Source organism: Pseudorca crassidens, chromosome 2 (assembly GCF_039906515.1).
Source record: "Pseudorca crassidens isolate mPseCra1 chromosome 2, mPseCra1.hap1, whole genome shotgun sequence".
Lineage (NCBI taxonomy): Eukaryota > Metazoa > Chordata > Mammalia > Artiodactyla > Delphinidae > Pseudorca > Pseudorca crassidens.
In genome coordinates this window covers 32,324,764-32,340,572 of record NC_090297.1, presented here as the reverse complement: position 1 = coordinate 32,340,572, position 15,809 = coordinate 32,324,764, and the positions used below count along the sequence as shown (strand labels likewise).

The window sequence follows — 15,809 nt, the reverse complement described above, 5'->3', positions numbered from 1 at the left end:
TACTTATTTTTTGGCATTTCCAAATCTAAATATCTTATAAAAGCCCTCATCTAGTCCAAGACGGATTCCTGGCATTCCTGCACTCCCTTAAATTAGTAGGGTCTTCCCTTCTTAACCATACACTTGCTTCATATTTTCAGTTTGGCAACAAACACTAATGAAGCTGATTATAGAAAAGTGGCACGGAAAATCATTTCTTTATAATCTATACCAATTGGAAAGAGCAATAATGTTGCTTACTCAAAACCATTTATGTTAGACCTAAAAATTATTATGTAATAGTTAAGCAAGGGAATTGTTTTGCTTATGTTCGTGTTACCTAAGGACAAACTAGTTGGAAGGTAGATAAATACACAGAACCGTCAAACACTGACTACTGCTCTTTTGTACCAATAAGCATATGTAACAGGAAAAACTGCTTAATATTTATCTTCTCCACTAGACAATAAGCTCACTGCAGACCAGAACCCCAAGTAGCACATAACACGTATTTTGTAATTATTTGCTTTTGATTCTTTGCCCAATTATTAAAGGATATGCTAACTTATTTTTGAAGTTCGATTAAGACAATTTTTCCGATACATATCTTTGATTAGCATGAAATATGCCTGTATACTAAAACAAATTCAACTAAGTAGATCGAACTCCCAAATTCTCACTGCTTCCTTCAAACCCTGTAAAGGAGGAGAGCAGCATAATATTGACCAAACTGCACTTGTGGGAATTTTAAAAAGAAAATGCTTAAGATCACAGTATTTTTTAGAAAGGTGCTCACATCAGATTACAATGATAATCAATTTTGCTTGATAGTAGATAGATATGTCAAAGTTCAGAACTTTATTGATATTACAGCTGTTATATAATATCACACAATATTGATATAATTATTCTGATCCTCGGCTAACATCCTCGACTGAGAGGGAGTTTCTAACTTACAAGTTTTAAACTGGAAAGGGAATGGGGCAGAAAACCTCCAAAGTTCTTCCCCCAAACATAAGATTCTACAATTTTATGAAAACATGGCCAACTTTTTCCCAAGAACTCAAATCCATGTTACAAACTCAAATCACTTTCGATATATGCACATTTCAATAAAATGAAACACAAAATTTAAATGCCAAACAATAAACCAAGTTAAAGCCAACAGCCAAATGAATAAAAAATATTTCATATAGAACGAACTATTAGTTGCAACACATCAAACGCATTATACCTACTATAAACCCCAAAAGGCATCCATATTGCTTCAATGTAATAGAAAGTTACTGTAAATTACACTTCCAGTCTACAAAACTCATCATAAGCTCTCTGAATCTAAAACTATGTTAGCAAATGCTCTGAAAGCATTTAGGTAACTTTTTTCTTTCAGTGAGCTCTACATTGACAGGAAAATGGAGGAAAACCACGCTACATGAAATACTTCTTTGAGAGTCCGCCTGCCGATGCAGGGAACACAGGTTCGTGCCCCAGTCCGGGAAGATCCCACATGCCGCGGAGCGGCTGGGCCCGTGAGCCATGGCCCTGGGCCTGTGCATCTGCAGAGGGAGAGGCCACAGCAGTGAGAGGCCCGCGTACCGGAAAAAAAAAAACAAAAAAAAAAACAACAAAAAAAAAAACAATATTCAGTATAGAAACAAAATAAGGAGACAGACACGCTGGGTACCTATCTGCTGCTACCAAAAACTATGCTACGGGTACTGTAATATTGTCCCATTTGATCCTCACAACAACCTACGGGGTAGCTTTCTATTACCCCCAATTTTATAGACAAGAATATAGACTCACGGCAAGGTTTAAGATCACAAAAGTGTTGGAATGAGGATTTAAACCGAAACCTCTTAACTTCAAACTTAAAATGTACTTTCTATTGTATATGTTCTCCATTTCATAAGACAATAAAACGTAATATTGACGAAACATGATGTTTTACCCACATTTACTGTTAGAACTTCATTGGATAATTTGCTCTAGGTTTAACATTTTCATTTACCAAAATCAAGCTTTCATTATGAAGGAAAGAGTCAAATAAGGATAGTGAGCATAACAACTAATGTAAACAAATAATTTCAGCTCAAATTAGTAGAGTGGTTTCCACTGGGATGGGCACTTACCCTAAAGGTGTAAATGATAACCCATCAAGGGGCAGAAATATAATATTGAAACTTTTATTTAAATTAGTTTTAAAAGTCTCATCCCTTTTATACTTCTGTGTTTGCTTGTAATTTATATATTGGTACTGCATAAATAGAACATTTAAAATTTATTTATTTCAATAAGGATACACAAGGCAAATGTTTGGAGGTGACTTAGAAAATAATCCTTAGCAAATGTTTCCCAGTAGACTTATGTAGTTTTAGAGGAGAATCACACCTAAAAGGCCATCTCATTTAAGCAGCAATTTGAGGCCCCATAACAAACTGATTTGGTGCAAGGTAATACATCCATTCAGTGACACTTTATCTGAAAACATATAAAGATAACAACATAAGAAAGAGTTAGCTAATGTAATGCACTAGGGTCTTTCCATTTATTCAGCTATGACTCAGTCTTCCCAAAGATTCCCAAATCTCCCCAAAGTAGTAATGATCAATAAATGTTTGTTGGAAATAAGTACACTGACAAATCTCTCACAACAACAATCAATCACTAAATTGTATGATACATTCTGATGGCTTCAGGTTAGGCTGCAACTAACTCTCTGTAGTATGTTCTGCTTCTTGAGAACCTCAAAGCAGCATGGAATCTTAAGATTACAAGGTCACACTCGATCATTAGACACAACCAAATTTTAATGACTTTTAAATAATAACATTTTAAAACAGAAGTATGTTAAAAAAAAAAAAAAAAGGTAAAGACAAACCTCACAGAAAAAAAAGTAAATATCTAATACACATGAAAAAATAACAAGGACTTCCCTGGTGGTCCAGTGGGTAAGACTCCGTGCTCCCAATGCAGGGGTCCAGGTTCAATTCCTGGTTGGGGAACTAGATCCCGCATGCATGCCGCAACTACGTGTTCACATGCTGCAACTAAGAAGCACGTATGCCGCAACTACGAAGCCAACATGCCACAACTAAAGATCCCGCATGCCACAACGAAGATCCCGTGTGCCACAACTAAGACCCGGCACAGCCAAAATAAATGAATATATAAATTTTTTTAATGCTGTTAAAATACAAATTAATAGTGTGATAGCAATTATCTGCCACTATCAGATGGGCAAATATTAAAAAGTTTAGTAATACCAGGGTTGGCAAGGATATAGTGAAACAGGGACTCCATAACACTATTGGTGGAAGTACATACTCAACTTCTCGTAGGCCAGTATCTATCAAAATTTTAAAAAAACATTCTCTTTAGTCCAGTACTGTAATGTCAATGCCAGGAATTTATGCTATGGATATAAATAACTAATGCTTAATGTTTAAGGTTGTTCACGTCAACATTATTTGCGGTAACAACAAAAAAGAATACAAATTATTTAATTATGGTAATGTTCAACGTGTACTGATACAGAAAGTTGTCCTCAGTATATTAAATCAAAATGTAGGGACTTCCCTAGTGGTCCAGTGATAAAGAATCCGCCTTACAATCAATGCAGGGGATGCGAGTTCTATCCCTAGTCAGGGAGCTAAGATCCCACACGCCGCGGGGCAACTAAGCCCGTGCGCCACAACTACCGAGCTCGTGTGCCTCAACTAGAGCCTGCGTGCTGCAAACTACAGAGCCCATGCGCCCTGGAGACTGCGCGCCACAACTAGAGAAAAGAAAACCCGCACACCACAACTAGAGAGAAGCTTGTGCACTACAACGAAGAGCCCATGCGCCGCAACAAAAGATCCCGCATGCCTCAAGGAAGATCCCAAGTGCTACAACTATGACCCGACGCAGCCAAAAATAAATTAAAAAAATAATAACTCTTTTCAAAAATTAATTAATTAAAATATAAATTGCAGAAAAGTGTGCATTTTAATTTTTAAGAACACATAAGACACCGTTAACTGCTGTGGGGAGTGACTGGAGGAACTGAAGGCAAGAAAGGGCTTCTACTTTTTCCTAAAACCTTTCTGTAGCTTCATATATTCTGCCTTGAGCATAGCTTTTACAGTTTTAAAAATTTTTAAATTAAGAGTGTTGAAGGTTTTGGGACTTCCCTGATGGCACAGTGGTTAAGAATCTGCCTGCCAGTGGGCTTCCCTGGTGGCGCAGTGGTTGAGAGTCCGCCTGCCGATGCAGGGGACGCGGGTTCGTGCCCCGGTCCAGGAAGATCCCACATGCCGCGGAGCAGCTTGGCCCGTGAGCCACGGCCGCTGAGCCTGCGCGTCCGGAGCCTGTGCTCTGCAACGGGAGAGGCCACAACAGTGAGAGGCCCACGTACCGCAAAAAAAAAAAAAAGAATCTGCCTGCCAATACACAGGACATAGGTTCAAGCCCTGGTCCGGGAAGATCCCACATGCTGCGGAACAACTAAGCACATGTGCCACAACTACTGAGCCTGCGCTCTAGAGCCCATGAGCCACAACTACTGAAGCCTGCACACCTAGAGCCCATGCTCCACAGCAAGAGAAGCCACAAAAATGAGAAGCCCGCGCACTGCAATGAAGAGCAGGCCCTGCTCACTGCAACTAGAGAAAGCCTGCACACAGCAGCGAAGACCCAACGCAGCCAAATAAATAAATAAATATAAATTAGAAAAAAAAAAAGAGTGTTGAAGGTTTTGCTACTTGCATAATTTAAAATCAATGCAGTTTTGGACTTCCCTGGTGGCACAGTAGTTAAGAATCCGCCTGCCAATGCAGGGGACATGGGTTCAAGCCCTGATCCAGGAAGATCCCACATGCCGTGGAGAAACTAAGCCCGTGAGCCACAACTACTGAGCCTGAGCTCTAGAGCCCGCGAGCCACAACTACTGAAGCCCATGAACCTAGAGCCCACGCTCCACAACAAGAGAAGCCACCGCAATGAGAAGCCCACGCACAGCGATGAAGAGTAGCCCCCGCTCAGCCCCCGCTCACTGCAACTAGAGAAAGACCCGTGCACAGCAATAAAGACCCAACGCAGCCAAAAATAAATTAATTAAAAAATAAAAATAAAATCAATGCAGTTTTCAATGGAATACTATGCAGTTTTTTTAATGTAGTTAATATGTGTGTGTTCCATGTGAAAAGATATCTACAATATATTAAATGAAATAAGCAAGTTTTAGTATATAAACTTGACAGTATTTTTCTAAAAATAATACATATCATATGGAAAAATTCTGTAAGTATACATTCCCAAACTGTTAACCTAAGAAAATGTAGTACTGAAGTATAGGGAGTATATGGTAGTTTTCATCTTAACTTTCTCTTCTTTTACGTTATTCTAAGTTTTTACAATTAGAATGTGTTCATGAGTTGCTTGGGCAACTAAAAGTTTTAACATTTATATACACACATATACTATATGTGCTTTTCCAAAAATCAGAATAATACATCAAGTTATTAACAGTGAGGCTACATGGTACTTTCACTTTTTACTTTATGCATTTATACATCTTGTCTTAAGCTTCTAGAATGTGCATGTATCAGTTTGGAGTCACAAAAAACAAAAACTATATATAATTAGTTTTATTTCTTTAAGATACCTTATATATATATATATATATATATTTTTTTTTTTTTTTTTTTTTTTTTTTTTTTTTTTTGGCGGTACGCGGGCCACTCACTGTTGTGGCCTCTCCCGTTGTGGAGTACAGGCTCCGGACGCGCAGGCTCAGCAGCCATGGCTCACGGGCCTAGCCGCTCCACGGCATGTGGGATCTTCCCAGACCGGGGCACGAACCCGTGTCCCCTGCATTGGCAGGTGGACTCTCAACCACTGTGCCACCAGGGAAGCCCAGGATACCTTATATATTTTAAACATACATATGGAAAAAAGAAAATGAAATCCCAAATGAAAATATGCCTGTTTTACACAACCATATATCATAAAAATACAATTCCCAAGCTAAGTCATTCATTCTATCATATCTGGTAATAATTCTTATAAGTGTCCATATTAGAAGGCATTACTGTACTGGCTAATGTGACACACTCAGGTTATTTCTTTGGGAGTAAAAATACAATGAGATCAAATGTCAGCACAATAAGCTACTAGATCCCCCCAAAAAAGAATAAGAAAAGTCCTCTAAAAAACACATTAGCGAAATCAGGCGCAGCACAAAAGCGAGGAGAGAAGACAAATACATCAGTAGTTCCCAAGCTTGCTATGTGCAGAAATATAGGTAAACCTAGATGAATAAATAAACTTGAACTCAAAATATGTCTGAAATGTAATTCATTCTCAACTTCCAAAAAATTATAATACATTAAAATATTTTTCATTTGGGACAATAAGTATAATCTAACACCTGCGAAAACTTCGGAGGGAAATTGGTTTTATAAAATGCTCACAGTCAGGACTTCCCTGGTGGCAGAGTGGTTAAGAATCCACCTGCCAATGCAGGAGACACGGGTTCAATCCCTGGTCAAGGAAGATCCCACATGCCACAGGGCAACTAAGCCTGTGCGTCACAACTACTGAGCCTGCACTCTAGAGCCCATGAGCCGCAACTACTGAGCCCACGTGCCACAACTACTGAGCCCACGTGCCACAACTACTGAAGCCCACGTGCCTAGAGCCTGTGCTCCACAACAAGAGAAGCCACCGCAATGAGAAGCTCGCACACTGCAACAAAGAGTAGCCTCTGCTCGCCGCAACTAGAGAAAGTCCACGCGCAGCAACAAAGACCCAATGCAGCCAAAAAGGAAAAAAAAAGCTCACAGTCATGTTTAGGCTAACAACAGGAAATCAAAACTCGGTGGTGTGCAGAAACATAAAGCAATCAACTCCTCACCACACTAATTTGCTTTACTATAATGAAAGTAAAGCATGTGATTTGGGGGCTGACATAAGGTTTAGAACATGGCAAAAGGTTTCATTTATTTTTTTAAATTAATTTTTATTGGAGTATAGTTGCTTTACAATGTTGTGTTAGTTTCCACTGTACAGCAAAATGAATCAGCTATACATATACACATATCCCTTCTTTTTTGGATTTCCTTCCCATTTAGATCACCACAGTGCATTAAGTAGAGTTCCCTGGGCTATACAGTATGTTCTCATTAGTTATCTATTTTATACATGGTATAAATAGTGTATATGTGTCAATCCCAATCTCCCAAATGTTAAATGTTTTAGACACCTTAATTTTGGCAAATGTTGTACAATACTTAAATGTCTCTCTAGAAGAGTCACAATGTGTCATATTAAAAAAATGTTTAGGGACTGCTCTGGTGGCGCAGTGGTTGAGAGTCCGCCTGCTAATGCAGGGGACACAGGTTCGGTTCCTGGTCCGGGAAGATCCCACGTGCCGCGGAGCAGCTGGGCCCGTGCACCACAACTACTGAGCCTGCGCTCTAGAGCCCACGAGCCACGACTACTGAGCCCACTTGCCTGGAGCCCGTGCTCCGTAACGGGAGAAGCCACCGCACTGAGAGGCCCACGCACTGCGGCAAAGACACCGCAGCTAGAGGGGGACTGTGCGCAGCAACAAGGATCCAAAGCAGCCAAAAATTAATTAATTAATTAAAAAACAACAACAACACTGGGCTTCCCTGGTGGCGCAATGGTTGAGAGTCCGCCTGCCGATGCAGGGGACACGGGTTCGTGCCCCGGTGCGGGAAGATCCCACATGCCGCGGAGCGGCTGGGCCCGTGAGCCATGGCCGCTGAGACTGCGCCTCCGGAGCCTGTGCTCCGCAACGGGAGAGGCCACAACAGTGAGAGGCCCACGTACCGCAAAAACAAAACAAAACAAAACAGAACACAACAACAACAAAAAACGTTTATCCCAACATTTTCCCAACTTATATGAACAAATAATCCTTATTTCAAGAAGTGCTTATGCATACATATATTTCATGGAACAAAACATAATTTAGGAAATGCTGATATAAGAAAAACAGCATGGGCTCTGGAGTCAAAGACTTCGCCACAGCTGTGTGATCCTGGGAAAGTTTCGTAATTTCCCTGGGTCTGTTTTCTACCGTAAAAGGAAAATACCACCACCTACCCAAGTGCCTGGCACACAAAAGATGCTCAATAAATTAAATATCCCTCTATTTTTTCATATGGTTTCTATGTTGCTTATGTCAGCAATGAAAGTTTTAGGAATCTATTTTTTATACCATCTTGCAATCTACGTTTGGGTTGTAAAGTATGGTGTCAATCATATCCAAAATAAATGCTTCAATCTGGCTAAGAAAGTTTGCTGAAAAATTCATTACTTTAAATATTTGTGGAATATAAGCAACCAGGGGAAGTTCTTAGAAAATATAAATAAAATTAAAATGAGGTTCTACTCTTAGTTAATCAAGATACAAAGAACAATAAAACCTGATCCCTACTAGGAAGCAGCATAAACCTGCTGACAAGAAAAGTTCCTATTTCTTGATAAAGATAAGCTAAGTCTTGCTTGTTACTCTTAAGAAGTCTAGTCAGGGATTTATGGAAGGAAGGAGATAAAAGATCAATAAATACTGATTGAATAGCCATTAAGTGCCAGGGACTATCTAGACACTGGGTAAACAATACAAACACCCTCATGATGCTTACATTCCAGGTGGGGATACAGACAAATACACATATCAGACAGAGTCAGTGATTAAAAGAAATATAAAGCAGTGTAAAGAAGATGGGGAAGTGCTGTTTTAGATAAGATAGTCAAAGAAGACCTCTGGGAGAGATGACAGATGTCTACAACTGAATGAAAACAAAGCACATTTTAGTTTGCCAATGCCTTTGCGGTCTTGAAATAAGCGGTGTGTTCTATCTAGACTTTTTAACTAACATTGTTCAGAAGAGCATGATCCACAGGTAGACACAGAAGTCACTAGGGACCACAGTACAAGAGACTGGGTGGTACCACAGTAAATAACAGCACCCAAAGTTCTCACTGCTTCACAGGTCACATTTATAATATGTTTTGGTTACACACACTGAAAAGCTAGCTTTTGCTGTTATAACTGTCATTTAGTTCCTATTTAGACATCTCCCAGGAGAAGGCAGCACAAGAAGAAAAGCTAATGCATTTAATAAAAGCCCTTTAAAATAAATAATTGAAAAAGGTAAAAATAAATGAAAGAGGTAATGCTCAAGAGTCTTCACGGCCACCAACCTCAAGGAGTTAGGAAGACTGATCCTCCCTCTCTCAACATCTCCAAACTGTTGTCCTATTAGACTGGTAACTCTTCCTCAATACTATATAATGCCTCCTATTTTCTCCCTTCATCAACACTAGTCCTCAACCCACACATGTAAATGTGTATTTTATTATATTTATTGTATTAATGTAAGCTAAGTTGACAAGTATTGTCTCTAAGAAAGGACCAAAATCTCCTATCCTGTTCCTTTACAGGAATTTCTTATGGTAGAACTGCCTTTTAACATACTAGATTTTACATTAGGTGTTTTTTTTGAAGTACTCATCTCTTGAGTATATTATGAAGTTCCTACAATATAATTCATTCAACAGATTAGTTTTGTGGGCCAGGCATTGTATTAATTGCTAGGTACCAGGTATACAACAAAGACTCGTTGGTTTACTAGTCAATAGAAGAGATAAACATGGACAAAAACATTGAGGTACCGTGCCGATGTACAAGATGCTACTGGAGTCCATATTCTAAGTGAAAGAATCACCTCATTCTGTCTGCTGAAATCAGAAAATGCTCTAAAAAACTTATTATTTGAGTCACGTCTTAAAGGATAAATAAGCAGATGAGGAAGGGGTGACCCTGGGGTTAATCAAGTGGACTGAGAGATGAACACTGGGATGAAGGTAGACAAAAAAAAAAAAAAGTTGGGTGTAAGGGGTGGAGCAAGTCCAGATCCTAAAAGACTTTGCATGCCAGGCTGATAAGTGTGAATTTTATCTTGCCTTTGGGGAAAAAACCATTGAAGAATTTTAGGGAATAAAGTGACTAACAAGATTATGTTTATAATTTAAAAGGAACATCAAAATGCATTGCTGATAAGGCCAGTAAGAAGGCAAGAAAGATTAGTGAAGAGTTGCTGCAAAAGGACATTGTGAAGCCTGAACTAAGACGGTGACAGCAAGGAAAGGAGTTAAAACCATAGGTATGTGCAAAGTGTCAAAAGAACACAAACAACTAAGAGGAAATCTATCTAGTAAAATCAAAGAAAGCTTCACAGACAAGGTAACATTTGCACTGGGCCCTAGAGAAGGAAAACTTGTCATGCAGAAAATGAGAGAAAAGGATAGAACAGCACAATGAAAGGGAAAGACATAAAAATGCTTAATGAGCTGAGTTTTTGTTAAAGGAGTAATTCCATCCTTTTGTAGATCAGTCACTTGGGAAATATTTACTGAAAACCTAACGTGTCTTGGATCTTGAAGAATCCAATGAAAATTAAGGTCATCTTTTCCAAAATAATGCACCTGGAAATTCACAGGCAAAATTTTAATCATAGGAGTAACTGAGATCCCAGTTTGATCCATGAACTCCAAGTACTCCTGAATAAGTAACAGTAGAACTGGGGTGATGGGAAAGGCTAGGTAAGAGCTGAAAAGTAAGCTGGGGGCAAGACTGTTGACTTTTTATTCCAAGAAATCTGGATAACTCAGATAATTCTGGGGCCATTGTTTTTTACAGAGATTGTTTTATTTAGTCCACACAACAGTGTATTTACATAGAGAACAGTAAGTACTGTTATCATTCCATTTGCAAATGAGAAAACTAAGGTTTAAAGAAAATAACATGCGCCAAGGTTACACAGCTAGTTTAAATGGTAAAGCCAGTATGCCCATCTGATTTAGGCCCTTTGAACTCAATCACTAATCTAAGGGAAAATGAAATATTCAGTACTTACCTAATTTAACATTTAAAAATCTACAAAGTCACTGTTAGTTCCAGAACTCAAAGTGTCTCATAAACAAGGTTTACTCATAAAACTACTCTGCTTGATAGTCTCAAAGTATAATTTCAAGTTATTAATGAAGTCTACTTTAAAAAAGTGTTCAAAATTTGTGTTACAAATACAACAGCCAGTTGGAAAACTTCAGGAATCTGGGTTCCCAAAATATAGCAAGAATTTGAGAGGATATCATCAATTTTTCAGCAAAACAAAGAAAGACTGTTTTCTGGAGTTAATCTTATCCACACTGACTGTCTGGCAGACAATGTTTTCAGAAAAGGAACTGAGGGAAGGGGAAAACACACACACACACACACCCCATAATCACTGAATACAAATTTTCACGAACTACAACTTCATCTAAATATCATTTTCTTAGTAACTATTACTTCTGAAGTTTCATTTTGATCATCTTCACAAACTTCTGAAAATTGAAAACATGCCCAGAATGAAACAAGCTTCTCTATCCTTTCATATGTTAGTTCATTTCTTGATTTGGTGCAATTCCAAAGACAGAGCCATTTCTTTTAAGTGCTGCAAGAGCTAGAGAGAATACGGTCCCAGCCTGTTGCAGGAGGGATCTACTTGGCACAGTATAAGTCCTTAAGACAATATCTCTAAAGTAAACACATGATGGAAATAATTTTGTGGCAGTTAAGCATCCCAGAGAGCACAGGTCAGGCCTTTATGATAATGTAATACAACTACATCTCTCTACACATTCATTAGGTGCTCCTGCAGAGCAGGCTCCTATCTCCAGCACTTAATGCAATGTCAGGCGCACACACACAATCAGTAGATGAATAAATTTTATTCTGCCTTTCAAATGTGAAACCAAAAGCTATTCAACCAAATTTGGATAGTGAAATTATTCCTACTTCATCATAAAATTTTAAAAAACTTTTCTGTATCTGGTAAGAAAGGATACTCTACTGATTTTATCTGGGCTATGGGGAAAATGTAACAAAAATATTGTGATAAATACTGTGAAGGGTTGAATATAAACTTTCTGTCTGCTGTTCGTATAAAGCACTACAAGATAAAGGTCAGAAAACAAACAATCTCACAGTCATAGTTTGCCCCAGGTTATTAGCTAGTAAGTGGTAAAGTCATAATTAGGACCCAACTAACTCGCAATCCAATGTGCTTTCTATTACAACATACCGTCACAGATACTCCTTTTATTTTGTTAGTGCAAAACATTGTTTTGGGAAAACTTCAGGCCAAAAAAAAGAACTTCATAAGAAAGACAAATTACAAAAGTACTTCCTTTTTAAAATTCTTCTGTGCCCTCACATATCTAAGTATCACTAAGACTCAATACATTAAAATTCAGTTAAAATAAAATCACAGCTGCCAGCAGTAGGCATAAAGCAGAATATATATATATATGTTATCCTCTGACAAGCTTCAATTTGATGGGTTATATCCATTCTTGCTATTCTTCTAGGAAGACAACGCAAGCTTAGGAGGCTTACCCAAAACCAACAGTTTTTCTGCTCTCCTCCTCACTAATCCGGGTCCAATTAGCTCCCTCTTCTCCCAAAGCACTGTTTTCCTTCTCATCTCTACCTTTGACTCTGGAATACCACCCCCTTCCCCGATATTCAAGACTCATTTTCATCCCTTCAGCCATAGGGCCTTCCCAGGCCACCCCATCTAAACTGGCCTCTCCCAGTATTTCTACAACGCCTCCTCTTCCATCATTACCAAAACTGCATTGACAATACTGTTACTTCTACTACCGCCTCCCAACCGTAAGCTCATCAAGGGTAAGTGCAGTCTTATTTACGTTTCCTCAGCACTTGGTAAAGTGTTTGGCACCATCCTATGGAGTCAGTAAAAGTTTGTAAAGTAAATATGTGTACTAAGAATGTTCACTGCTAGTGAAGAAGCAAAGAACACCTTAGTACTTCAGAGTTCAGGGAAAGGCTGACGGTTGTAGACATAAAAACTGGAGTGATACAACGTATGGAAAAGATTAGCAAGGACAAAACCCATTTAGAGATGAAGTGCTTCTGGCTCAGCAGAGAGGAGGGAGAAAGACATTCAATCAAGTCAATTTTTGATTCTTCTCCGGACCAACAGAGCAAATTGTCCCTCAAAATTATAACTGTGGAACACCGCAATTTATTCAGCACACTCAACTACTCATTAAGAGCCCAAGTGCCAACGATTATTTTGCATTTTCTAAGGTGCACCAGGTGAGAAGCAGAGGGGCGGCTCCAAAACCTGATTAGAACAAACAAGCAGATGTAGAAATAATAATGGCACATCTTTAAATTTATAAAGAAAAATCTCGGCGTGATCCTGGAAACGAAACTAAGCATACCAAGAAATATGTAATCATAGGTTTAGGACCTACTACGGCACAGAAATGGTCACAGAACTGCCAAAAGAGACCACACTCATCTTTCCCAATCCTCTTCTACTCAAAGAGCCTAATAACCACTACAAGGATCACGAGCCTCATTTCTGGCAGCACAATTCTCAAAGGAATATAGAAGAGGCGAAAGAACAGCTTTGATGGCCCCCCCAAAAAAGGCAGCAAAAACCAAACAGCCAACCAGCTCCACAATCCTTAAGCAGAAAGCCCTAGACGTCTTTCAAAGCCAACTGTCATACCTTTTAGGGGCCCAGAAGACGTTGACTCCAAACATAAGTCTCTGGCCCCAACATATATCTCCGGATTATTTAGGAAAACCCAGGTTTTACAATTTGGAGATCTGCACTCTACTCAAAAAAGCATCTCCGGGAAGGAACGAGCGAGCAATCAATCCCTCAGGAGGCAATGGCGCTCCAACCACCAGCCGGGGGGACAGGCAACGACGACAGGGCACGGCCCTTCCAGGGAGCTGCCGGCGCCCTTCGGGCTCTCAGTCTAACCCAGCGCAACCCGCCCTGGCGGTGGCCGAAGTCGGGCAGTGGCTGAGGGGGGCCAGCGGTCGGGCTTCCGAACTGGGCCTTCCCGGCCCGGGGGCGCGGCAAGACATGGAGGTGGCGCCTTTCAGTCCGGCCCCGGCTGCAGCAACGGGTCCGGGGCCTCTTCCCCTGGCCTCCCCGCCCTGCCGCCCTCAGCCAGCCAGTCCGCCCCTCACCTGGCAGAAGCTCCGGCAGTAGTTCAAAGATGAGACCTCCGACACCTCCTGCTCCCTCAGCTCTGTCTCCAGCTGCCACAGACAAGGTCGCAGCCCTGAGGCTCCCGGCACCGGAGATGCAGGGCTATGACCCCGAGCCATGGACTCTGTCTCGGTTCCGTCTCCGGCTCCGACTCCCGCCGGAGCCTCAGCCCCAGCCCCGGCGACGGCGGCGTCTCCCTTTCCGTCCGCCATCTTCCCACGGCCCAGCAGCGCGTAGGCAACCAACCCACGTGACTCAGACCTGGCCCCGCCCCCGGTCGACCGCGCTCTGTGACGCACCCCTGGGCGACTCTGGCGCCCGCTGGATTCCGTCACTCGAACTCGGGATGTTCCTCCCCTCTGCGGCCTCCCCGATAGCCGCCCGGGCAACGGCCTGGCAACAGCTGAGCAGTGGCTCCTGCCCACTGCAGTCCTTCCAGACCTTTTGGAGTCGTGGGGTCCCCGAGACGGACATACCTGTAGATATAATCTAGATATGGAGGAATGACATTTGAGCTGCGATCTGAAGAACGAGAGAGATGCAGCCCTGAGAAGAGCGATAAAGGAAAGCATCCCCAGTAGAAGAAAAATAAGCAAGCCAGTGGAGGTTGTGAGGCCGAAATGAAGACTAGCCCATGGGAACGTGGTTTATAATAGAGAGGGCATTACAAGTCAGTAGGTAAAGGGTGAACTTTTCAATAAATGGCGCTGGAACATTTTTTTCCAAAAGGGGGAAGAAAAAGTTAAATTGGATTTTTACCTCAGAGCATATCCAAAAATTAAATGCTGGATGGAGTAAAGAAAATATAAATATCTTTGTTAGCAAAATAGAGAAGACTTTCTTAAATAAGATCCAAAAAACACACACCATAAGGCAAAATATTGTTAGCTTTACTGCATTAAAATTTGTTAATTCTGTAATAACAGAAGTTTTAAAAGATGGCACACAACAAGCAAAAGATTAGACAATATTCACCATATATATAGCCATCAAAGGATTAATATCCCAAGAAGTTCCCAAAATCAAAAGGAAAAAAGCAAACAATCCAATAGAAAAGTAGAGAAAGGATATTGAGGTAGATCACCAAAAAAAGAAACCCAAATGGCCAATAAACCCATGACAAGATATTTAACTTTACTGTAACTATCAAAGTACAAATTAAAACAACAGTGAGATATAATTTCATACCCATCAGATTGGCAGAAATTTTAAATTAGTACCATGTGTTAGGAGTTAGGAAAATGGAACTTATGTACTGCTGGTGGAAGTATAAATTGGTACATCATTTAGGAGAAGAATGTGTAACACTTAGTAAAATTAAAGATGCACATGGACTTCCCTGGTGACGCCATGGTTAAGAATCCACCTGCCAATGCAGGGGACACGAGTTCGAGCTCTGGTCCGGGAAGATCCCACATGCCGCGGGGCAACTAAGCCCATGCGCCACAACTACTGAGCCTGTGCTCTAGAGTCTGCGAGCCACAACTACTGAGCCTACGTGCCACAACTACTGAAGCCCGCACGCCTTTTCAGTAAACTAGCTATTTCTATTCTTGCCCTCCTCCAGTCAGTTCTCCACAGGATAGCCACATAACTCCCTTTAAAACATAGTTCAGGGACTTCCCTGGTGATGCAGTGGTGAAGAATCCACCTTCCAATACACAGGATACGAGTTCGATCCCCGGTCAGGGAACTAGATCCCACATGCATGCTGCAACTAAGAGTTTGCAT

The 15,809-nt window shown here is 40.6% G+C and overlaps 1 protein-coding gene across 1 annotated transcript in view; it reads right to left on the bottom strand.

Moving 5' to 3' along the window:
- Positions 1 to 14,323, bottom strand: part of RLF (RLF zinc finger) — an 82,951-nt gene extending 68,628 nt beyond the window's left edge. The window contains exon 1 of the mRNA XM_067725635.1: positions 14,057 to 14,323. Coding sequence (XP_067581736.1) covers positions 14,057 to 14,290 — 234 coding nt within the window. The 5' untranslated portion in view covers positions 14,291 to 14,323. The remainder of the gene's footprint in view (positions 1 to 14,056) is intronic.
- Between the last annotated feature and the right edge of the window lie 1,486 nt (positions 14,324 to 15,809).